Source organism: Vairimorpha necatrix, chromosome 10 (genome assembly GCF_036630325.1).
Source record: "Vairimorpha necatrix chromosome 10, complete sequence".
NCBI lineage: Eukaryota > Fungi > Microsporidia > Nosematidae > Vairimorpha > Vairimorpha necatrix.
Genome location: NC_088825.1, coordinates 570,667 through 596,871, shown reverse-complemented (window position 1 = coordinate 596,871; position 26,205 = coordinate 570,667). Strand labels below are relative to the sequence as shown.

General features: G+C 27.0%; 6 protein-coding genes across 6 annotated transcripts; 3 read left to right on the top strand and 3 right to left on the bottom strand.

Moving 5' to 3' along the window:
• Positions 1–219: 219 nt before the first annotated feature.
• On the bottom strand, positions 220–1,419 carry VNE69_10075 (serine/threonine-protein kinase Chk1; the record flags this gene model as incomplete). The annotated part of the gene is made up of 1 exon (XM_065474797.1): positions 220–1,419. The coding sequence occupies one exon, from the start codon at positions 1,417–1,419 to the stop codon at positions 220–222; it is 1,200 nt and encodes a 399-aa protein (XP_065330869.1).
• Positions 1,420–6,360: 4,941 nt separating this feature from the next.
• VNE69_10074 (uncharacterized protein) lies at positions 6,361–6,934 on the top strand (the record flags this gene model as incomplete). Its single annotated transcript, XM_065474796.1, has 3 exons — positions 6,361–6,414; positions 6,470–6,743; positions 6,867–6,934. The coding sequence occupies 3 exons, from the start codon at positions 6,361–6,363 to the stop codon at positions 6,932–6,934; spliced, it is 396 nt and encodes a 131-aa protein (XP_065330868.1).
• A 4,168-nt stretch (positions 6,935–11,102) lies between these two features.
• VNE69_10073 (uncharacterized protein) lies at positions 11,103–11,765 on the top strand (the record flags this gene model as incomplete). The annotated part of the gene is made up of 1 exon (XM_065474795.1): positions 11,103–11,765. One exon carries the CDS (start codon positions 11,103–11,105, stop codon positions 11,763–11,765), a length of 663 nt encoding a protein of 220 aa, XP_065330867.1.
• Positions 11,766–11,846: 81 nt separating this feature from the next.
• Positions 11,847–13,517, bottom strand: VNE69_10072 (WD40 repeat domain-containing protein; the record flags this gene model as incomplete). The annotated part of the gene is made up of 1 exon (XM_065474794.1): positions 11,847–13,517. The coding sequence occupies one exon, from the start codon at positions 13,515–13,517 to the stop codon at positions 11,847–11,849; it is 1,671 nt and encodes a 556-aa protein (XP_065330866.1).
• A 4,167-nt stretch (positions 13,518–17,684) lies between these two features.
• On the top strand, positions 17,685–19,799 carry VNE69_10071 (muts protein 4-like protein; the record flags this gene model as incomplete). Its single annotated transcript, XM_065474793.1, has 1 exon — positions 17,685–19,799. The coding sequence occupies one exon, from the start codon at positions 17,685–17,687 to the stop codon at positions 19,797–19,799; it is 2,115 nt and encodes a 704-aa protein (XP_065330865.1).
• A 5,941-nt stretch (positions 19,800–25,740) lies between these two features.
• VNE69_10070 (putative SP-containing protein) lies at positions 25,741–26,043 on the bottom strand (the record flags this gene model as incomplete). Its single annotated transcript, XM_065474792.1, has 1 exon — positions 25,741–26,043. The coding sequence occupies one exon, from the start codon at positions 26,041–26,043 to the stop codon at positions 25,741–25,743; it is 303 nt and encodes a 100-aa protein (XP_065330864.1).
• Between the last annotated feature and the right edge of the window lie 162 nt (positions 26,044–26,205).

Genomic DNA, 26,205 nt, shown 5'->3' with positions numbered 1-26,205 from the left:
TTTTAAGCTAATACAACTTTATTGAGGCCCGTAAGTGCATTGATTTTTCAAATAATTCCCACGATATTAATCAATTTTATCATATGACCCTTTTGGTTGGTCTCATGTTTGTTTCTTTATTTCATCAGTTTTTTTTGTATGACCTGGCCCATGGTTTCGTTTAGAGTTCTAAATGTCTTTTTGTCATAATGAAATATATTGCTTTTACTAAATTTTTATTTAACAATCTTCATCATAATTTTCTCCAAAAATTCCTAAAAATTTTTTAAATTCATTATAATCTCCTTTAAGTTTCCTTATAGTTATATAACAACAATCTTCGACTTTAGTAAAAAACACTTTTCCTCTTAATATTCCTCTTTTCGTATCAGTAGTATTAAATGTTATAACATCGTCTATTATATCATGTGGTACTACCATATATTTTAATAAATCGACAATTTCTCTTTTTACTTCTTCAATCTTCCCGTTTTTATAAAATCTATGTTGTTCAGAAATTTGATTACAATTGTCAATTGGTTGGCTTAATTTTAATTCTGTCTTAAAACTAGTCTTATTTATATTGTTTGGTTGAGTAAATAAAATATCAAAATTCTCTTTGATAGGCATCAATCTGAAAATATTGGATTTGTTTACTGTAGTCTCTTCAAGTACCCATGGATGATTTTTTAATTTATTAATATTAAATCTTTTTTTTTCTGCTACTAAAATATTTCTAATTAAATGTAAAATTTTGCCTCTAATTTTAGTAAATGGCGGATAATAATGATATTTCATTGATATGTAAGTCTTAAATCTTTGGTCTTCTAAGACGGGACACTCCCATGGGAGTGTTCCTGTCAATAAAACAATAAGTAAAACACCAATACTCCAAATGTCACATAATTCGCCATCATAATTTTCATTCGCCACCTCTGGCGAAATGTATTCTTTACTACCAGCTAAAGCTTTTAATCTTCTATATTTCCCTTTATAACGGAAAAATGTAGAATATCCGAAATCAGATATTAAAAGTGTACCATTAGAATCAATAAGTAGATTTTCTGGTTTTATATCTCTATGACATATTCCTTTATTGTGTAAATATTCTATACCAGAAATAAGTTGTTTAATTAAAAAATGTACTACTGATGGATTAATACCAATATCGCATTCTATAAACCCATGTAACTCGAATTTAGCAAGTTCCATTACTAAATAATAATTCTCTAAGTCTTCATATGAATCTATATACTTTATTATATTAGTATTAATTAAAGATTTATGAATAGAAATCTCTTTAATAAAAGATTTGGAATCTTTTATACATTTAGGCATGATTTTAAGAGCATATTCTTTATTATCTATAGTGAGAATTTTCTTTACTTTTGATGTGCTGCCACTGGCAAGAGTTTCTTGAATTTTAAACAAATTATTCATTAAAGGGGGAAATAAATAACGGACAAATAAGATTTATTGAAAAATTTTAAAAAATTATGACAAATAAATTTGTCTGTTTTTGTATAAATAAACGAAATTTGAATTTTAAAATAAAATTATTTGTAATTTTAATTAATAACTTATTAAATTTTGTGATATCTAATTTGTCTATTCTTAGTATCCAAAGATGTGTGACATTGATTTAAATTACTAATAATTTAATAGTTTATAATTTATTCATTAGAAAAGGAACGATTATGAAATTATAATGAAACATATTAGATTATAACACCATTTATGAATTATTTGAACATTAGAAAACTTAAATATATTTATTACACCGTAAAATTTTAAAAAATGTCAAAAGAGCATCATATTTGCGAGAACATTTTTACAAAGGAAATTGTCATATTGCTTCTAAAACAGAAATTCGTAATAACTACGTTCGCATCATGTTTCATAAGGCGTGTTCTCTCGTTGAATATTCTAAATCTCAAGATTTGATTCGCATTAATCCTTCATGTGTAATTATTATTAATTTTTGCAAATTTGAACTACGAATGCTGTCAAAAATTGCTTCAATATACATAACTATGAATTTAATAAACTCATAGAAGAAACAACATTTGAATTAGAAATGCGCTTGATTGTAATAACCTTACTAATTTCTGTGATATAGCTGAACAGGTATTTGGTATATTGTACTACACAGTTACAAATGTGCTTTACAACAATAGGAAAATTTGACTACAACTGATTATTAGAATTTATATGATGCGTAAAATAATAAGTAACTTTGATTATTGAAAAAATGCTACTTATGGCCAAATTTGCCTGAGATATTTACCTGAATTGTTCAGTTGATTATATATGATAGAATAATAGTGCTAAAAATAATGTTTTTAATCAACTCAAACATTCTGACAGTTTTGTGTAGTCAGTCTAAAACCAAATATACCATACAGTATTATTAGAATCAAATCTTCTTTTACTTTAGATTGTATTAATAGTATAAGTGATTAATGCTATATTTCATTATGATTACATACAGCAGTTTTTGACTTGTTTTGAGGCATAGGAGACATATTATATGTAAAGAGACGTTTTGTATTACGTTTTAGTAGAATTAAAATATTTATTTCAGTTTGACAGTTAATTTAAATTTGTTACGTCTACTCCTCGCGAATGCTTAGAATCGAAACAGAATCTTCATATTGAAAATATTATTCTGTTTAAATCTCTTTTATGAGTGCCTGGTGTTTTTTAGGTATTGCTTCATTTTGTTTTCAGCATATGGCAAACAAACTCTGTCCATCAAAAGTTTATCTATAAAGATTTCTTGGTTTTCTTCAGAAGTAAGATTTTATTTTTAATTCTTGTGCCATTTCTCTGTTATGTGCTTAATTGGACAACGTATACTTGAGCTTTTATTTATCTTCATAGTAAATATATCCTAAATTTCGCTAAAATTTTTTTAGGCAGCATAGTAAAAAAAAGTATAATTTACAATAAAAAAGGCTCAATAAAGAAAATATCGAACAGTTTTCTAGTAATCATCAATTTACGATCTTGATAACGGCCATGGGGAAACTTCAAAGATGGAATGACGACATAGATTTGATACTGTTTTATTATTCATTTTTTTCATGCAAACAAATGAAATAGTCTGTATCACGCTTTTCTCCAATATCATAAATCTATTTAAACATTATGAATATATTTTATTAATACAATTAACAAATATTTGCTCATAATACCAAAGAAATCATTTTGATATCTGGACTTTAGTTGGTGTTATATCTTCTATTACATGAAGGCAATTTAGAAATATTTCTGTTGAGTCTAGTTTTAAAAAACAGATAAATTATATATTATTTTATTTACAACATTTTTATAATATAAAATACAATTAAATTTAATTTATATGTCTAAAGCTATTCTTGGTAAAACTTAGCAATAATCCCGAAATAACGGCTTATTTGATACAGATAGGTAATATATTAGAACTGTTATTGTATCAAAATAATATACTTTGCTGGCTAATTTTCACTTTATCCCCCCTTACCAATATAAATACAGAATTTTTTATTTTTAGCCCTGTTTTTTAAAAGTCGAAGCGTCCAGAGCGGAAAGGAACAGAGAAAAATTTACATAAGTAAAAAAAAAGGTCTTAGAAATATCTAATTTGAACATGTTTATGAAAAATATATTATTTAAACCAATTTAATAATGTTTTCTAATAAACTATGAGTTAAATAGAAGTCTAAATTTGTAAAAATATGTTTTAACACATTGCTTTCTTTTGTCATTACATTTAATTTTTGCTAAAGATAAACATGTTTATACACAGTTTATGTTGTTTAAAACAGATTCTAGGTTTGGTTATTCTTAGTTTGGTAGTATATTTATTAGTCTTGTTTTTTAGGGTTAAAATGGTTTTTTAGACAAACAGAGAATAATTATGTTATATTTATGCTCTTTAAAGAATTATTGAATCGTATATAATGTCAATTTAATAAGATATGTTATATTTTAGCTCCAAAAGTAAAATATTACATGTTTGGAAAATTCTTTAATTCTTGAAAAATATTCATTTATAACAGCAAATGAACCTTATAAATATTATTTATATAGAGATTTCGTTGTTATACATTGCAATGTACAATAAAGATAAATCTTGATCAATAATTGGAAGAAGGAAATTTTTAAAAAATTGAAAAAAAAAAACGAAAAAACAATTGTTTTATTTTTGGTAAATATGCTATTTTATTACAACTTTATTTTTTTGACTTTTGCTCCTTCACATTTTTTCCGCTTCGAATTTCGAAAAAAGGGGATATTTTTTAAAAATTCTCAATTTATATTGGTAAGGGGGGGGATAAAGTGAAAATGCTCCACTTTGCTTGCCTTTATTACTATTTCGTGCCATAAGATTACTTTATACAAAATAAATGGAATTTTTATAAAAAAAATTTTAATATTAAAAGTTTTCTTTTTACGCAATTACTTATTTATAATTTTAAAAATGCTTTTATAAATATAAAACAATATTTTACCAAAAACGTAAATCGTCTAGATTTTTCCTGCAATTAATAAGACTCTTAGAGTTAAATTTTACTGCCCAAAATTTTTGAAAAGCATTTTTTAGTATAAAATATGTTTCAAAATAATCAATTTATGTTAAGTACGAGTTTTAAGATATTCAATGTACCGTTTTTGTTATCTCATTACGTTATCCATATAAAGCTACCCTATCCCAATAAGATAATCTTATACTTATTTGTTTTGTATATTAATAGTCGAAGGATCAAGAAAAAAATACGAAAGGCCAAAAGAATGAATCATACGGTTAAAAAAGAATTTATAGCAACATCAAATGTAAAACTTTTTTAATCAAAGAGATACAAGAAGTTTTTCAACTGTCGATTAATCGGAAAAATGAGAAACTATAAAAGAGACATAGAAATTTTACCAATGACACCCAATCAAAATAAAATACTAATTTTAGAAAAAAGACACTAAGAATTAAGCAAAAGCCTAAAAACGTACAAGGAATGTGAATAGTACATTATAAGAATAAAACGAAAGTAATATCTATGAAAACCTGAAGCTTAACAAGGATAGGGCCAAAATACAATACTATTTATATTAATAGCGCGGGTATATAGGTGTAGTGTTTTGGGCTTGTAATAACGACTTTTCACTAGAAAATAGTAATTAAACAGTATATAAGAAAATCGGGACGATAAACAATACCTCAATCATTAGCGGCTAGAGGTCCTACTTCAAACCACCGAGAGATAAAAGTTTTAATGAGATCGAGAAGAAAGTAGAAAATAGCATAAAATACGAATCAAGATATAAAAATTTCTTGAATAAGAAGCAAAACCATTTGCTGCAGTAAAAATTCCTCGATGCGCTTATTTTCGGCTCTAGTAAATATTATACATTAAAAAATATTTATTTTGTAATTTATTATCTTGATTTCAAAAATTATTTAGCACCTGATAGTATCTTTATATTAATATTAGATGGTTTTTACTTCTAAAAATAATTTTCATTTCTATCTATTCAACACTTTATGCATCTAATACTAATATCTACTTCTCATTAATTAAAAAGAAGAAAATGATATTTTTTCGCTCAACTTTTTAAAAATATATTTTGTAAATTCAACTTAAAAATTTTTAAAATTTTTTCATATTTGTTAATGTACAATTTTAAATTCTTACTTATTGGGTTTCTTTTTATTTCTAAGAATTCATTCTTTAAAATTCACAAGTTCAATACATTAAAAAAAGAATATTATTCTATCAACAGAACAGTTCCAATATTAACTTATGAACAGTGAAGATATATTTCTATCGAGTGGTTAATTTTAGATAGAATTAACAAATTACATTTTTTTATAAAAAACGATAATGTAATTATACTAACTCTTCGTCTTTACTTTTATATTTATTCAGACGACTAATATCTAATTTTTATATGAAACAATAAATTAATTTGTAGAATGAGCTTTCTTTTAGAAAGAGATTTTCTACAAAATTTATCTTTTATTTTGGTTCTTTGTTTACGATTCACATGTAGCTTTTTAAAAAAATTTTTTATTCGTCCTTCTCATTCATCCATGTGTGTTTTTTACTTATCTATATGACACATTGGTTTAAAGAATATAATATTGTTAATGTTTTTTTATAACCCAAGAAATTTATAGTTTTTACTGCTTTGTAATAATTTCTGTTTATAAAATAATAACACATGTAAAATTTTTATTTGGTAGTTGCACAATCTGATGGGAATGTCAAACAGCAAAATCAATATACAATTGAAAATTACAAGCCAAAATACATATCAGGTTTTACTAAGAAATCGAAAGTTCAAATGTATCGTTTTTGCTATTCTTATGAGAATTAAATAAAAAATTTATTTAGCCCCAATATGAATCTTTTAGATATTTTTGCTTATTACATAAAAATAACTGAAGGAAGTGGAGTAGACAAAAACAATATAAGTAGTAAAGAACAGAATTCTGAGACATGCAAACAAGGAGAAACATGTACACATAATAACTAATGAATCAAATGAAAAAACAAATGCAAGTTTTAATAATGGAATTGAAAGAAATACGCAGACTAACGCCCAGCAGTTTAAAAATACGGATTCGGACAAAAATAATGCGGAGCTTAAATCAATATTAAAAGAACAATCACAAAACAAAAAAGTAGCACATCAAAAAAATAAGAAGAGCGTGACATTCCATAAATTTACTAAACAATCAACAAGCCATGAAACAAATTACAACTTAACTGTTGATCAATCGGGTGAAAATAAAAATTCCGATGCTTCTGACATTGCAAACACCTCAAAGAATGTTGAATGACCAACGGAAAATGAAAAATCTAATGACATTATAACTGAAAATACGACATATCAATCATTGGAAGGTAGTGATTCATCTTCACAATCTTTTGCGAAAGAAATTAAAGACGAGAACGTGGATTACAAAGATTAAGGCGATGATATAATTAACTGCCATAGGTGATGAAAAGAAAAGCAATTCATCTGAGCAGAAAATTCTCATATAAATAATGATGAGAATATATTTTTTACAACGGAATCTGTCTTGTAGTGCAGTCTGTCTGTTATAAGTATATTAATAGCGACTTTGTTTCATTTAGTATTTAATTAAAATAATTAGGTTATCGTTCTTTTAGTACATATTAAGTCTACTTTGTAGTATCCACCACAATTAATTCTTTAATATTTCTCTTTCAATTTTTAGAAAAAGTGAATTTTTAGAAAATATTTTTTATAAACAAAAAATATTTAAAGAAAGGCATACAAAATGAATAGAAAAGATCAAACAAACAGACGATTAACTTACATGACTCCACAGCGAGATCAGCACAATAAAACTTTAATTTTAAATTAATCATTTATTTGTTCACTTTTGGAACGACAACTTCGTTTTGGACACCTCCGTCGAGGTTACGACAATTTTTTAAAAAGAAATCGTATATATACAATTTAATCTTCTGTTTGTTATATTTTGAACCAACAACGGAATACAAGTTTTTCAATTTTCTAAGCAAAAAATCGATATAATTTTTAACAAAATTAAAGAATTTCATAAAAAATATTTTTATTTTGTACTTGTCACAAAATAAAATGTTTTAGTGGAAATGCCACCTTTTTCAAGATTTGTCGTGATTGTTTGTAAAAAAAACAAAATAAAAAGTTCGAAGGTTTGGCGGTTCCATGTCAAAATAAACAAATCGCATACTTCTAGCGTATTTATCCTATAACATTCTTATTTGTCAGTATCAACATGTGAGTATTGATTGGACAGCGGACAAAATTTATCAAAATTTTGTAAAAGATACTCTTGAGAGGATCCGTTAAAACATGCATCCTTACAGTCCTTGGGTCTTATTAAGACTAAAATTTAAATATTGTCAATCAATATTTTAATTTTCATTGTTTACAATAAATTGCATGTCTCCTCATGATATGTAAGTATTCATGTAGACCTTTTGCGTAACATCTCTAGATAAGAGTTAATTCGCTCTCTAAACTACTTTTATTTTTATGGTTATTTGAAGATTTGGAAATTTAAGAAAAAAAAATAAACTAGTATCGAGAATTACATACGATTTTCATTTAACAGCCTATGAAAAAATTCAGGTCAAATGATTTTTTCACAGTCTAATAGCACTAGTTGATAATCCTAATCCATCTTGGGGATTATGACAACAATAATATCACACGAATTATCATATCAATTACTATTTTATTAAACAAAAACTTATATGTTTTGTTGATATCGATAATATATGCTATATTAGAAGAATTAATTAGATTCATTTAAATATTTTTTTTCTGTTTATTCATAAACTTATTTTATATGTAGTTAGTTGCGGCAAATCTTTACGTTGTATATGAATTGCAGATTATCAAAGAACATAGTAAAATATCACAATTACATTATAAAATAATTGCCATTGATGCTTACATTTTAAAACAACAATGACAAAACATTTTATACGACTAAATGAGGCGGAAAGGGATGCAAAGATTCGAGATAAACTTATAGATTGTTTTAACCAACGACTTTAGTTCCAAGTATCCCCGTGGTATTATATAATTCAATTATTTATTATGGTTGATACAATTTAATTCTGTGTTTAAAATTTCTGATTATGACCTGTCATACATATATTTTAAATGTTTATTAACGGACCTAATAATGTAAGTTAATTATTGTAAACCTATTATAGCTCAAAAATATCAAGTAATTTGATCTGACGGTAAGTATTGTTGTATACAAAAGGTTTAAAATGTATAGGATAAAAAGTATCAAATACTTTGTGTACTTTTCACAAACTATTTATAACAAAATTAGCAAACAGTAATAGTTTTAAGAACTTTACATTCTTTTTACTATAACTGATAGAATACCACTAATTTTTTTTTATTTTTAGTATTAAAATTAAATTACTTTCAAAAAAATCAACTTGCTCAAAATTTAATCATAATATTTCTAATTTGTGTTTATTATGTATAAAAAATTAAATATTCATCCTCTTTATAGAAAACAACTTACTAGACAAGTATATTAGAAGTAATTTATTTTTTTTGCAGAGGTAAGACAGAAAATAAGAACATTTTTTTCTTAGGAAAATCAGATTTAAACTGACGGAAATTTTAAGATTTAAATTTAAAAAAAAATTTATATAAAAGAAATCATCACAAATGATATCAACTTTGTCAAAAATATTATAAAATATTCAGCATGGCCGAGGCACATGTTAATTTTTTTTTCTCATATGGAAAAGTATAAATCAGAAACTTTAGCTTCACCAATATAACTAATTATACATTTGTGCTTGTCTATGTCAAATGTCATTGGTACTAGAAAAAATTAATATATATAAGGTGCAGAAACGGTTAAAATAATGATATGTATTTTCCTCGAGAATAGGCTTCAAGATCATAAAAATGATGAAATTTGTTAGAACAAAGAATAGCTTAATACGATAGAGGAGACTATTTTTTCAGGCCTATGAATTTGAAGACAGGTTATAAGGCGATATTCGATCAAAAAAACCAATAGCTCTTATTAGCGACACAGAGAGGAATTTACTACATTTAAAATAAAGAATAAATTTAATTCTAATGGATAAGCTAAAAAAGACTATAAGACAATTTTAATAACACCAATGCACCAGATACTGGAGAGATCTCTGAAATCAATGCTAATTAATATAATTGCCTCGAAATTTCCTCAGTTAAAAGATTTTGGGATAAAAAAAAGTAAGTAGGGAAAGCAAGGCAAGTTACATGATATCGTAATTATTTGGACAAGCCAAAATATATAAAAATAATGCAGAACTGCTATCAAATTATAGAGATATGTTTTGATTTGCTAAAGGTATAAATACAACTCATCGGGTTCACTCTTGATGAAAGTCTTGATATTATTAAAACCTAAATATTGAATACGTTAGCTCAAAGTCAAACGACGAAAAAGTCTTTCTGATGATCAAAAAACTATGCCTAGTGATGGAAATGCCCGAAATGACATCTTGGACACTAAATTTTAACTTGTATGACAACATCGTTCTTTATATTAACTTTTATATAAAAAATGTTGATACACGGATTTTTCGTTGCAATTCAGGACTAATATATTTATATCTTTTGGGTTCCAATATAAGAAATCTAGTTTTTATTAATTATACTATTTAATTAGTATTTTTATAATCTCGGTATTGCGACCAAACATAGCTTTTACAAACTTAATGCGTGGGAACTGTAAAAATTCCGTAAAAACTTCAATTTTACACTGCAAAAGAATTGGATTTTGTATAAAATATTAGTTCATTATGCTAAAATTACTTTTAAAATAGAATTTTTTATTGATTTATATGAAGATTTATGCAAAAAAAATTAAGTCTTTTTTTGGTGGAACTCGTGTCTTTTTAAGCAAAGTTCTTGTTTGCTAACTATGAGCCACATAATTAAAGAAGATGTTTAACACTGAATTTTCTAGATATATACTTTGCTCATAAATGTTGATTTAGTAAATTTTAATTTTTGCGCACTACAGCCGCACATCTTAAAAGCCTCGTTTTTTATTTTGGTTAAACTTATAATAAATATATCTTGCACATGCTATTACTACAAGGTGTAAAGATATTTGACGCGTGATTCGAGTGTTTTGACGTAATAATTTTTTTCAAAAGAAGTTTGTTTTTTTTTAGTCTCACATTGGGGAGTTTAATAGTTTTTAGGTACATTTCATGTTACATTGAGGTTAAAAATTTTAAAAATGCTTCATACAGTCTAGTGTAATATTTTCTTTCACATTCTGCTTGTTATGTTCAAGTTAGCGATTTACTCCGAAAAATGATAAATGATCGTGGTTTACGCTCTGGTGTCAAATTGAAGTTTCTAATTAACAGTTAATTCGATTGAGAAAGCGTCTTAGTCTATAACTTTACAAATTATCAAAGATGTAAAAAAAAATTTACAATAAACTCTATTTTTAATTAAATTTTGCGTTTTAATTAAAAATTTTTGTTTTTTAGTTATCCTCTTCTATTACATTATCTTTTATTTAAATATGCAATAAATTTAATCTACCATAATCACTATAAATTAATTTACCATCCCCCTTTATGTATTTTCTTTTCTTCTTCGCCTGTCATGTCTTGTCCACTTCCTCTCCTGATATATTCAAGACAGATGAACAAATTAATTCTGTAGAAGATAAATTTCTAGATATTAATTTTGACAATATAGCCAAGACTACTAATTTAAAACGCTATAATAAATTGGTCACTGATTATTTCTTAAGTATCTGTAAACACCCAGAAATAAAAAAGATGATAAAAAAAATATCATCTGAGAATCTTTTTATCAACAGAAATGTTCTATTAGTTGATTTTAAACATTTTTTACTGGAGTATTTTTTAAATAAGAAATATAACACTAAATATTTGTATGATTCGACTTTTATTGATTCATTGGCTTTCCATAGTTATAAATTAATATTGAAATTAATCAATAAAAAATTTAAAAAAAGGATAATCGAGTCTATAGACTTAAAAATGGATGAAAATGATAATAATAAAATTTTGAAATTGTTTAAAGAAGAAAAATACGATAAGATATTCAATGTAAGAAAACGAAGATATGTTCCAATTTATACTCACAAGAAGACTTCTAGTGAACATGTACTGGATGATGTGAAAATCGAGTACATAGGAAAACCAGTGTATGGGGCAGAAAGAGCTCGGGTCGATGAAATAATATATGATTATTCCGAACTTACTAAATAAATGATTATGTTTGGTTATTTTAGCCCACATTGCGTACAAAACAAATTCTTATAAAAACATGAATAAATCTAATAAAAATTTTTATTTAGTAGAATATTTTTTCTTATAACTTCCTTGTTCTACATATTTCTTTAGATATTTCCAATCATTCATAACGACGACTATCTTTTCGTTGATGATTTTGATGTCATAAATAATATAACCAAGTTCATATTTAAAATCTCTTTCAATATTATAAATATAAGATTGTGTAAAGTACCATACCTCTTCCTCAAATAAAAATATATTTTGTATTATATCAAATATTTCTACGCTCTTTTTTTCTTTGTCCCCAAAATAAATTTTATACTTCTTTAGTGTATCGTAAGACTTTATTTCTACAAGTTTATATTCCCCGATTTGATTTATAAAAACTTCATTTTCTTCTTCATTGTCTTTTTTACTACATTCTTGCTTAAGTTCGTATGTTTTCTTGTCTATACTTTTCATATTATCAAAATAATCAATAAAATGAAAATTTTTTTTAGTACTAAAAATTTTTTTGCTCTTAAAATTTTTTAAAATTTCCACTTCTATTTTTGAGACATTTGATTTGTTCATTTCTAATATTTTAGTATCTTTTTCGTCACTATAAATTATCAAGTTGTTTTCTAAATATGCTGATGTTATAAATTTACTATAAATTCTTAATAAATTTTTATATGGAATATTTCTAACTGACAGATCATTGATTATTGCCTTTGGTAATTTGAAAGTACATGATTCTGATATCTTATTAGTAGTAAATTTTTCCAACTCATACATTTTAACTTTACTTAGACTAAATATCTCTAAATTAGTTCTATTATTAATAAGTAATTTTTCTTTACTGGAAACCACTTGTACATTTGTATCATAAATCTTCAAATACTTGAATTTATCTTTTTGTGGAATTAATACACTCAGTGTGCCATCTGTATTCCCTACTAATATTCTATTATTATCGTAAATTGAACAATTACTAATTCCATCATGTAAATCTACTTGGTAGGCTTTTACAAACAAATTCTTTGTAAATTTATATGAAATTAATCTACTGTCACTTCCTGATGTATAAAATACATCAGAAATTATTAATAAAGTATTTAATGAGGAGTTTCTAACTTTAGTTTTTTGTATTACATGTAATAGACCAATATCTAATAATATAAAATACCCTGTGTTAGTTACAAATCCAAATTTATTATCACTAAAATGTTCTATTTTATTGATCAGACCTTCGTCAAACTCAAATTCATTTTTTAAAATAAAATTTTCATCAAAAATAAAAATTTTATCTTTTCCGCCAATCAGAAAATAATCTCCAAAATGATAAATACAAGATAATAAAACAGATGTTTTATACTTGATAGTAATATTTTCCTCTTCTATTTCTAGTATAAATCCATTATATGTAGATACTAAAAATTTCTCATTATGAATTATAAAATCTGTAATTTTATAGCCAATATTTTTTTTTGTTACAGTAAAGTCTTGTAAATTTATCCAAATAAGTTCGTCCATTGCAGAAATGCAAATTATAAAATTTTTATAAGTTATAGATTTTTTAATAATGAGACCAGTATAAAAGGAGAAAACTGGCCGTAAAGTCATAGAATTAAGAATATTACAAGATTTATTAGATCTAAACAAATAGATATATGAGTCAGTAGATGATAAAGATGTGATTGATTGGGGTTTGTAATCTATTTGCTTAAATATCTCGATCTTCATCTAAGGGGAAATATTCGAAATTTTAAAAAAGAGAAATTTGAAAAAAAGAAAAGGGCAACATTTACAGCTTCAAAACATATAACATTATAACATAAATACTAGAAAACTGGATAAGAACCATAATATTATAACTTGAAAACAAATATAAAACAAAATTTCATGATATTTGCATAATAAAATAAAATTTAGTTTTTTGGTAAACTAATCTAATAAGACAAATTTGTGTATATTTTATAGCTTCCTCGTAAATTGAGAACTTTACTCAATTTTTACCCCTTAAAAAAGCAAAAAAAGGCCGTGATTTTTTGAAATATTACAAGAAGATACTAATAAGATTACTATATATAATATGCAATAATGAATACGTAAATAAAAGAGATAACATTTGCATACAACATTTAAAAACAAAAATTTATTTAATCTTTATAAAATTTTTAAAAAAAATCAAAATTATTATGAAATATATTTTACTAATAAATGTTTGTCAATTTCAAAATAAAAACATTCAAGACCGGAGGTGGGGTACTTTAGACCCCCCCCCTTTGAAGCGCTTCAATTTTTTTTTCGAACCCCAAAATTGAAGTGCAAAAAAAAAGAGGAGCAGGAAGGGGACAAAAATTACTAAGCACTTATGACATTAAAAACAATAAATAAATATATACTTTTATACAAAAATTAATTTTAGATTTAGTTATAATAATCATTTGTAGTATTGTGTCTTTTTCGCCCTTCTTATTTTTTTAATTTTTTTTAATTGTTGGTTTATTATTAAAGTAGATTTTCTTCAAAAATCTACTTTGATAATAAACCAACAATTAAAATTATAAATATTATTTATATAAGAAAATTTAAATAAATGTTCAACGATCTTTACAGATTGTTAAATCAAAAAATTTAATTTAAAATATGTTAAGTTATTTAGAATTATATAGTTTTATGGTTATATTCTTTTTTTAAATTAAATTTCGTATACAAATATATTATTATTTGGTATTTTTACTGTTTGAAGATGCAAGTAATTTGAGTACTAATGATTGCTTCTCCTTTATTTTGCACTTCGTTTTTGGGGTTCAAAATTATAAAGTGAACACTCTCAGAGGGGAGCGTTTTTGTCCCCAATTCTAAAAAATCGGAAGGGCAAAAAATGCTTATTGGTTTATATAATTGTAAAAACTTGTATTAAAATATAATTGTGTACATAAATATATATTTATTTATTGTTTTTAATGTCATAAGTGCATAGTAATTTTTGTCCCCTTCCTGCTCCTCTTTTTTTTTGCACTTCAATTTTGGGGTTCGAAAAAAAAATTGAAGCGCTTCAAAGGGGGGGGGTCTAAAGTATCCTTCACCCTTCAAGACCAATAGCATTTATAAAAAAGAAAATTGAAAATGTCAATTTTTGATATTCAATACAGTAATTTATATAAAACCCACATCCATCAATAAAATATTATCATATTATCAGCTGCTTGCTCAAACCCTAAAGATATCTGTAGGAGAAAAGCCAGGTGCACACTAAAATTTTTTTTTCTAAGGAATGAGTCACGAGGTGACAGGATATTTGAAAGACCAAAAATAATTGAGTTTTGACAAGGCACTGGCACGAGCACGGCTATGTAATTTCGAATAGATAACCCCTTTTTTAGAACTCTCGCGGAGATGTCAAACATCTCAATGTTTCATCAGCGACTATATAAACAAATACGCCCTGGGTCGCTAAGTTATCAAGAACAATAGACTTGACGGCTCGAAAAATCAAGAAACTAATAACAATATAACCTCGTGAGGCAAAAACCTGCTACCAATATCTCTATATATCATTTTCAAATATATCCTTATCTTAATATTTACACAGTCGTGTTATATTTTCTCCTTATGAATATGAACTCCGAAAGTTTAAACATTAAAAATTTTAAATTTATAGTTACCTATTAAATTGTAAGATCTGATATTTTGCAAAGCACAATTTTTTTTGCAAACTCTATTCGTCATCCAAAAGTTTTTAAGAAAATGCACACGATGTGGATCTACAGTTGCAATTTATTTATATTTGATTGCACCTATGATAACTATCGTATTGAATTGCAGTTAGCACATCATTCTTCAATCCAAGACAGTTTACTAGTTTTAGTCATATTTGAAACTAAGATATATATTGCTATAATCTTCAATATTGTAGCACTTTTTACTTTAAACATTTTTTTTGATGATTTCTATTATATAATTCGAGCATCTTTTATACTGACATCAGTTGGTTTTAACTGCTTTCATGACGAAACTAATGCCCACAGCGTTGTATAATACAAATCTTATCTAGAAAAATAACAATATTTTGTAGTTATACTAAAATTGTCAATTGTAATCATTTTGCTTATGCTAAACATAAAATTAGAAAATAAACTTGCTGCTTTTTTTGCTTTTTTTCTAGTCGGAAAATCATAACATACCTTTGTAAAGTCATTAAAAATTTTACACATCAGAAATAGGTGTTTTTTATCTTTAGTTGCAAATAACAATTTTTTGAAAAAATTTTATAAAAATATTTTAGGTATGAATCAAGGAAAAGGTCTGGCTATTTTAATTTCTAAATAAAATAAATCTTGAACTTTCATATAAAAAGCAGCCTATAATAGAACGGGTGGTTAAAAAATATAAGTGGGGCAATAATACTTATAAGTCATATGTTGTGTGTATTTTTCAGATGTCATCATGATATTATCTCAGTAGTAGCATCAAAAAGCTTTTTATTAGACTTTTCCATACAATGCCATGGCCTTGCTATTTGGGGTTTTTACAAAAGTATACATCCATGGAAGTTTTTTTTTTAGTAAAAACCCTGTAAGTCAAATCCATCTAGTTAAAGAAAAAAATTAATAACATGAATATATTTATTGATTAAAAGCATTGACAAAATTATTTCTAAAAATTCTTTTGATTATATTATATTGTAAATCAATATCGAAAATATATCTATCTAAAATATATAATTTATTTGGATATAATATTCGGCTTATTAATTACTTTTCACAAGATACGCTTACAGTCTCATCTGGCAGTTCCAGGACTTCCTTCTGAGATTCACTCATTGGCTCTCGAAGACCCCTTCCTGATCTGTATCAAGCCCATGTCTGGCTGACATAGTTAGGCTTTCTAAAGTCATTTTAAGGACTCATGACTGTATATATGCTTCCGTTCTGGGTTCTAATCTGAGCACTTTATCTATCTAAATATGATTATTTTTCTAATTGTTAATGATATTACAAATTAATAATTTCAAAATAAAATTGGAAAAAATATTTAATCTTATTTTAGTGAAAACAATTTTACTGTTAAGTTACACGAAAATAAAATCTTTTGAAAAATTTTATCAATGAACTGTTTAAATCATAGATTAAGTTTCAGCCTTAATAATTTGTATTTGATTATCAATTCATAATAACCTGAGAGATTAAAAAGTCAACCAATTCCTTATGATAAATTTATAAATTCTCAGCTCCGACGATTATAAATATCATAAACAATGTGGCCGAGTGCTCTTAATGACTGATTACAAATTTATGCTTGGTACATATCAATACGGCAAAACAGAAGAAATAACTCAAATACTATATATCTAATTCGAAAAACTCTTTTGTGATGTACATTACTACATCACAAGGGCAAATGTTACAAACATCATCTGTCGCATTTGTTCAAAGACACGTTAGCCATCTCAAAGTGGCCCGTCAAGACGAGACACACAAACAAACTGAGTTGTATGATTGTTACTACATTTGTAACTAAGCCATTGTTTGTGTTTCATGTTAACAGCAAATAGATAGGCTAAGAATAAAATATACAAAAGAAAGTTTTCCTTTGAAGGACGGGAATAGAAGAGAAAACAAATAACTATCAATAAAAAATATTTTTTTCAAAAACTACTTAGAGTTTTATTATAAAAAGGCCATGTCGCAAGAATACATGAAGTATTCAATTGATAACGTTATTTATTCTATCTAAACTTCAAAAAAATAAGTTTAGATTATAATTATATAGTGGAAATTGCATGAAAAAATATTACGTCATATTTCCTAATTTTATTTTTACATATATCTGCAAATTAGTTTGTTGTCTTTAACAACAAATAATTTTTTTCATGCATATAAGCCTGAAAAAATTAAAAAAAAAATGCAAAATTACAAAACAATTGGTTGTATCACTTGTAACCGTGAAATACCAATAAAATTGTGTTTCTCCTTTACATCTGGAGAAAATGAAATAGGATATATCACTTTCTATGATGCTATTAGTTTTTTAAACTTAAATCAACTTATAAAAAAATATTCAGTAGATTTGTTATTAGTTCAAAAAGAGCATTATTTAATAATTGAAGGATGTACTGATGTCAATATACAATTATTAGAACGAAGTGGGTTTAAAGAAAACAAAAATTTAAATCAAGATTATTTTTCTAGTTGTAGTATTGGTGCATTGATGTATTTTCTTAATAAACAAAATGTAACAATCAAGCAGAAATATTTAGATAATAGATCTTTCGTTATAGATGAAAGTCAAGATAAATTGTATGATGTTATTAATTTTACATCGACATGTTATGGACGAAGAAAACTCAAATTGGATTTGATGCAGCCTTTGGTTGAAAAGAACGAAATTGTTTCTAGACATGAAAAGATACTATTCTTTAGAAATAATAAAGTTTTGGCGTTAAACATTGAGAAATTATTAAAATCTCTACCAGATATAGAAAGATTTATTAATTCAGATTGTAATAATAATGAAGATCTTAAAGGATATAAAAAGATCATTTATCATACGACTAGAATTTATAATTTTTTAAGTTCATACAAACATCTACAAAACGCCAGTGATTTTTTTAAATCAGATACAAAGTATTTGATTGAGAAATTCGAGAATATTTTCATTAAGGAGGTTTACGATCAAACACAAGTTCATCTTTTATTTAATTCTGAAAATAATGATTATCTGAAATTAGCAAAAAAAATTTATCAAGAGACTCTCGAGAGTATTGACGACTATTTAACATTTTTAGATGTTAATTTTGATTATAAAATCATGAAGAATAGTGACAATGAATTTTTCATAAAGGTTAAGATAGATCCTTCGATAGACCTACCAACCAATGAATTGGCCAAATTTCCAAGTCAGTTCGCCGATGAAATGAAAAGTTTTTGTTTTTTATCTGAAAATGAAGAAACAACAATTAAAGATTTATCAGTAAAGAGTACAAGTAATTTTGATTCAACTGCTCATATAAAGAATACAAGCAAAGTACATCAAACATGTTCATCTAATCTTCCGCCGGATTTTATAATTTTAACTTACAAGGATAATTTCCTCATAGGCTCTACTTTAGAATTGCAGAAATTGAATTACAGACTCAAAGAAGTTTATGATCAAATATTAGAAATAGGAGGTAATTTATGTAATGATCTTATAATAGAATGTAAAACAAAGAGAAAATATTTTAATGATTTATTTGAAGAAATATCAGAGATCGACTTGTGTCTTAGTGGATACAAATTTTCTTTGAAATTTGATTGTTGTATCCCGAACATAGGCGACAGGCTATGTGTCTCATCCTCATACCATATATTTCTTAAGAAAGATCGTGTCATTTACAATGATATTTATATTTCAGAAATTACAAGATTAAATGTACTGACTGGTTCTAACATGAGTGGTAAATCCGCGTATACAAAACAGATCTTTTATAATTCTCTTTTATATCAAATAGGATATCCAATACCAGCTAAAAATGGTATTATCAAGATATTTAGAAAAATCGTATACAAGTCGAATAAGACTTCGTCCCCTGAAGAATTATTTAATTTCATAGACAAGTTAAATTTAAATGAAGATTCCTTAATTATAATCGATGAAATTGGCAAAGGAATACATTTTTCCAATGTACTGCCGACATATTTGACAATTTCTCGATTTATTTTAATATCAAGATGTTATTCTGTGATTATTACTCACCACATATCTTTTATACAATATATTTATAATCAAGCGGGATTTAATACAATTAAGAGTGTAGAATATAAAATATCACATGGGTTTTACAATACTAGATTATCGGATATAAGAGAAATAACAGGTAATCTAAATATTTCACTGAGTTGTGATTTACCAGATGAGGAAAATACGAATATAAAAAACGTTTCAAAATTAGCTTTCGATATTAAGCAGTGTAGATCGAAAGAAGATGAAGAAAAAATTGTAAGAGACATAAAGAGTAAACATTTGCGGAGGTATTAAAGCTACTTTGAAATATACAATATATTATGGTTAAATTATTATTAATGTTTCAAGCTTATAATAAAAGTCTTTTGATAAGGACAAAATTAATTAAAGTCAATTTGAGTTACGAAAACGGTTTAGTCTATTAAATTGGTCTTCAATATAAATTACTTAACTATTCGTGTAATATGATCGAATAAGTGTTATGTCTTGATTATTTTATGTAAAAAAATTACAAAGAAATTTCAGATTAAAACAAATAGATTTTATTATAGCAAAGTATATAAGTATAAAATATTTGAGATGATAAACATTTAAAAGATGTTACAAAATAAATTTAGACAACAACATAATATACAATATTATATTATGATTTTCAAACACTTTTCATTGCAATATTTTTCGGCATTTATAAAATATTATGAAAAATAATTATATTCTTATCATCAGTGAAAGTATTAAAAATTCTCCAAGAAGTTTATAGATGAAATGATAAAATGCCCGTGTAAAAATCATATTGTACAAAAAAATCTTACGTCAACACATTAGAGATATTAAATTTATTTTAATGATGATATTTAGCTCATTAAAATACGTTTGTATCTTTAGTGCTAAACTTCAATAGGGCATATAAATCCTTTCTACGCATACTTTTTGCAAAAAAATCATTCTCGTACCACGATTAATTTTTTACCTTACTTCTGAAATTTCAATATTAAAAGACATGGCAGAATATAAAAAACCATATAAAACTATTTATTATTACCTAAAAGAGTGAATTATTATGGTCGATCACAAAATTGTGTTTATCTATGATATTTCCTTGGCAAAATTTAGTCTTTGTATGATATTTATTCAATTTAATATCAAAACTAAAAATAGTGAATATGAGTTTGATGACATTGAAAGAGAACACCCCATTGTACTCAATTAGAAAACAAAATCTTCAAATCATAATGAAAAATTCAAAATAATTCTTATTGATAACTAAAGGCATATATTCAATAAATATTGCTGCACATCGGCAAAGAAAAATGATATCTTTTTTCCATTTTCATCATATATAATAAGAAGATTGGGAGTTAATCTGGGTCAATGTATTGTGTAAAAATACTCTTTATTGGCGCACATATAAAAATACTACAATGTCCTGCAAATCGGGACCTGGTTTTTTGTGTATTCATAGCTATATTCGTCGTAGTTGTCCTGAAAATAACAACTTTCAAAATTTTAAAGTACATCGAGGATAAAATTAACTGAACCTTGCATGTGAAATACACACTATAAAGACCTCCTTAAATATTTTTTGTTTGCAGTCTTGAGTATCTATCTGCGTATTTTGAATAGAATAAAAAAAATTAAAATCTCATGTAATTTATTGTTTTATTTACTAATTATCAGAAAAGTCCAGAATGATCTTAAGATCTTCCTCTCTTGTGGCTTATATAGAAAATTTACGGCTTTTAGAGCCTCTTATATATATATGGACTAATGCAAGTTTTATGTATAAACTTCTTAATACATATATCTTAAAAATATGATTTTGTAATAAGTAATTAACTCACTTTGGTTCAATTCAGTCATTTCTACCAAAAAGCATAGTGTTATATGGTATATCAAATATTCCAAGAGACATATTGCAGTAAATCAAGAATTATTTAGCATGATAATATAGTTTAAGTATTTCAAGTGTTATAAAATGTAAAACATGCTAGAAACAACATTATATGATTTATCTACAGTGTTAGTTGTCAAGGGACAGATCTCCAGTGGTTCTAAGATTGCCCTGGAGACCAGAGAATACCATGCTGTAGGTATTATTCTTCTTCTCTCCAATTATGTTTTGGAGGGAAATACTTTATTTACCCTCCCACAAACATAAAAGAAAATCATACCCATAAGGGTATGAAGAAGTTAAATAAAACATTAAGTAAAACTAACTCTTCTCGGACTGCTGGGCAACCAGTAGTCCACAATGGTGGTAACGGTGAAGAGGATATGAAAGATGAAATCGATGAAATCTGTTCCTATGTGAAAAAACTGAGTCTACAAAACAGATGGACAGAATTTACCGGCGAAGATCTAAGTAAAGCCGAAGACTTTCTCTCCCAGTTTAGAGAAGTAGAAGATATCTATGAACAAGCCAAGACGCTGGATATCGTAAAGTCCAAACTAAAAGGAAAAGCGTTGCGATGGTATAAGGCCTTCGAAGGTGAGGAGATAACAGATTTCGATACATTCAAATTCCAATTTCATAAGAAATACATAAAAGAAAAACTACTTGAAGATGTAACTGATAAGTTTATGCACTTGTACGTACAAGGTCCAAAGGAAAGCGATATCATGAGTTACGCTTACGACCTCAAGAGTTGTGCAAAGAAAAGCACTGAATACTTTAACCGATTAAAGATTGCGATAGGAAGAAACTCCCCAGATACGTTGAAGGAATCTATATTGGACACCAAGGACTGGATAGAGTTATTAGATCTGGTAGAAGAAAAGGAAACTTTTATGAATAATTATCTAAAAAAGAAAACCAAGTGGCCCAAAATTCCACGTAACGAAGCACCCTTGCAGAAAAAGAAAGTGATTAAAACTTTTACAAAGAAGGCAGAAGAAGGAAATACTGCATTACTCCTGAAGGTAGGAAGAGTGGATAAATCGAAAACTAAAGACATGCGACCAAGAATTAAACTATATTCCGAAAAAGAAATTATTTCCGCACTAATCGACACAGGTGCCCAAATTAACCTGATTAGTAAAAACACTATCCAACGCCTGGGCCTAGAAACAACAAATGTCAGTCTAAACATTGAAGGAGTAGGAGGAAGTGTAAGATCAGAAAAAAAGGTGGAATTCATGATTAAAAAACCTAAAAACAAGAAGAGCAACAGAGTGGAGGCTTATGTAGTTGAGAACTTGCCAGAAGACCTCATTATAGGTATTGGAGATGCCGTTTCACTAAACTTGTTAAAGATGCTTGATAAAATGGAAAGCGCCGTTATAACGAAATCAGTATGTACAACAACGTCAGGTAATAATGAAACACTTATAACTGATGTCGGAGATGAAACATTACTACAAGTTGAAAAAGAAAAGTTCAATAAACTTATTACGGAGTATTCAGAAATTTTTTTAAATGGAGATCAACAATCAAGTCTAGACATTGAACATGCTATAGAAATAACAAATGACGTCTCTGAAATAAAAAATATTCAATATAGAAGGTCTCCGGACCAAAATATGATCATAGAAGAAAAAGTTCAGGAGTTTTTGAAGAAAGGAGTTATCGAAAGCAGCGATTCAGATTATACATCCCCAGTTGTATTAGTCAAGAAACCAGACGGCGACCTAAGATTTTGCATTGGTTATAGGAGACTGAACAAAATCACTAAGAAAATGATTTACCCAATACCTCTTATAGAAGAAACTATTGAAGAGCTACAAGGAGCGTCTATATTCACTGTATTAGATTTAGAATCGGGATATCATCAAATAAGAATCCGACAAAAAGATAGATATCTTACAGCTTTTAGAAGCAGATCAGGGGCTTTTCAGTGGGTTAGGATGCCATTCGGGCTTGTAAATGCGCCCTTTACTTTTCAAAAGATAATGAATTCAATACTATCTCCTCATTTACATAAATTTGTACAAGTATACTTAGATGATATAATGATATATTCAAGATCGGTTAAAGAACATCTAGAACACACGGAAGCAGTGTTTAAAAGATTAGACAAATTAAAACTGAAAGTCAATCAAAAAAAATGCAAGATTGCTAAAAATTCAGTAAAATTCTTAGGTTATATGATAAACAAAGATGGAATAAGCATACCATTAGAACAACAAACCAAATGTTTACGACTTAAAGTTCCGAAAACTCTCAAAGAAACTAGGGCTTTTATCGGATTTATTAATTACTTTAGGAAATTTATAAAAAACTACACAGATATAATGGCCCCGATTTATGAATGCTTGAAAAAAGGAAAATTTGAGTTTTCTGAAAGTGCTAAACAAAGTGTAATCAAAATAAAAGAGATTATCACGAGCTCTCCAGTCCTTAAACTACCAGATTTTAACAGAAAGTTTATTTTATATACAGATGCATCTAATTTATACATAGGAGCAACACTAATGCAGGAATACGAGGGAATAGAAATGCCAGTATATTTTATATCAAGGAAATTAAATACGGCAGAAATCAACTATACAGTAACCGAAAAAGAGTGTCTTGCTATAATATGGAGCATAACACAATTCAGAATATATCTTACCAATACATTTATAATCCGTACAGATCACCAAGCGCTTAAATGGCTACTGAGTTTTAAAGAGAGTACAGGGAGATTAATGAGATGGATTCTAACTTTGGAAAATTACTCTTACGAAATTGAGTATATTAAAGGAAAAGATAATGTTATTGCAGATGGATTAACCAGATTTGTCCATACAGTAAATAAGGACCAGGCTGATGAACTATCCGTTTCAGAAAAAAAAAGAACTTATTCTAAAGTGTCACGAAGAATGTGGGCATGGGAGTATATTTCCAACATACACGCTAATCCTCCAGAAAGCGCAATGGAAAGGTATTTACGCAGATATAAGAAAAGAAATAGAAAATTGCCAAGTATGTCTGAAATTTAATCTTAAAAGAATACCCAAAGAGTATCATAGGATTCAACTGAAAGAACCATTTTCTCTAGTTGGTATCGACATAGTAGGCCCATTGCCTAAGTCAGAAAATGGAAAGATTTATATAATTGTAGCTACCGATTACATAACTAGATGGTGTGAAGCTAAGGCCGTGAAGAATAAAACAGCCAAAACAGTAGCCAAATTTATTTTTGAAGAGATCATATGCAGACATGGTCCACCGAACGAACTACTTTCAGATAGGGGACTCGAATTTTTGAACTCTACAGTAAAAGAATTATGTAGAATTTTTCATGTGCGAAAATCTTTTACTTCGTCTTACCATCCTCAATGTAATGGTACAGTTGAAAGAACCAATCAATCGCTGGTAGCTAAACTGGCCAAAATAACTAATGAAAGATGGAAAGAATGGGACGAATATTTAGAACTAGCACTATATGCTTATCGTATTTCTCCAAGGAAGAAAACGGGATTTTCCCCATTTGAATTATTGTATGGACGTAAGCCACAAGAATGGGATCAGACTAACCAAGAGATAGTACCCATGGAACCTAATCTATTGATATTTGAAAGATTAAACCAAACTCGAGAAATAATGCTTCAAGCAGAGAGAGAAGCACGGGAAAGAGAAATAGGAAATGTGAAAGAACAGGCTTTTAAAGTAGGGGATATAGTACTGAGGAGAAAACCTCCAATCAATATAAAAAATAAACTGGACAGTAAATTTGAAGGACTTTACACTATAACTAAGATAGGAAAAAGGGGTGCGTATGAAATAACTAGTCCAAATAATGTTGTTTTCTCGGTGAATCAGAAAGATTTAAAAAAAATGGATTTTGAAAAGGAAACTTGGGAGCCGATAAGGAAGGGGGAGTGTCAAGGGACAGATCTCCAGTGGTTCTAAGATTGCCCTGGAGACCAGAGAATACCATGCTGTAGGTATTATTCTTCTTCTCTCCAATTATGTTTTGGAGGGAAATACTTTATTTTCCCTCCCACAAACATAAAAGAAAATCATACCCATAAGGGTATGAAGAAGTTAAATAAAACATTAAGTAAAACTAACTCTTCTCGGACTGCTGGGCAACCAGTAGTCTACATTAGTAATTTCAATAACACATTCTATTTGACTTATTAAAAAATTGTTATATTTCATAACTAGATATTTTATTGATATTGAAACATGGTCTGGTATATTAACTGTTAAATAATTATTAATAGAACGAATCGTAAAACATACGGAATATTGATTTATATTAAAGTATTAAAAAGCATTTTCCGTAAAGAAATTGTTTAATTGGTGTTTTTAATATATTTTGAAAAGTATCAAAATCAATAGTAGAAAGTTTAAAACAGATAAGAAACATGCAATATATAAAGAATTTTGAAAATCAATAATATAGGCTGATGAAGTAGGGTTAGGAGATAAATTTTCAACTGGATTATCGTCACCACCAGTGGACTTTTCTGGTCCATCTACAGGGGTAGTAGCGGGATTTGCTGCAGTTCCGTTTCCATCAGTTCCTCCGGACGTACTCATACCAACCTTAGTTTCTTCGCCAAGTGCTTTTACTGACAATAATATACTTAAAATATATAAAACATTCATAGAGGTGTAGTTTTTTTTTCAATATATATTTAAATAAAAAAAAAGGAGGCAGATAGATTATTGGTAGACTATTAAAAAAGATCAAAGAGTGCACTCGAAATAGAAGTAAAAACTATAAAAATTACATTTTTTAAATTTTTTTTTTCATTTAACTTTACAGTT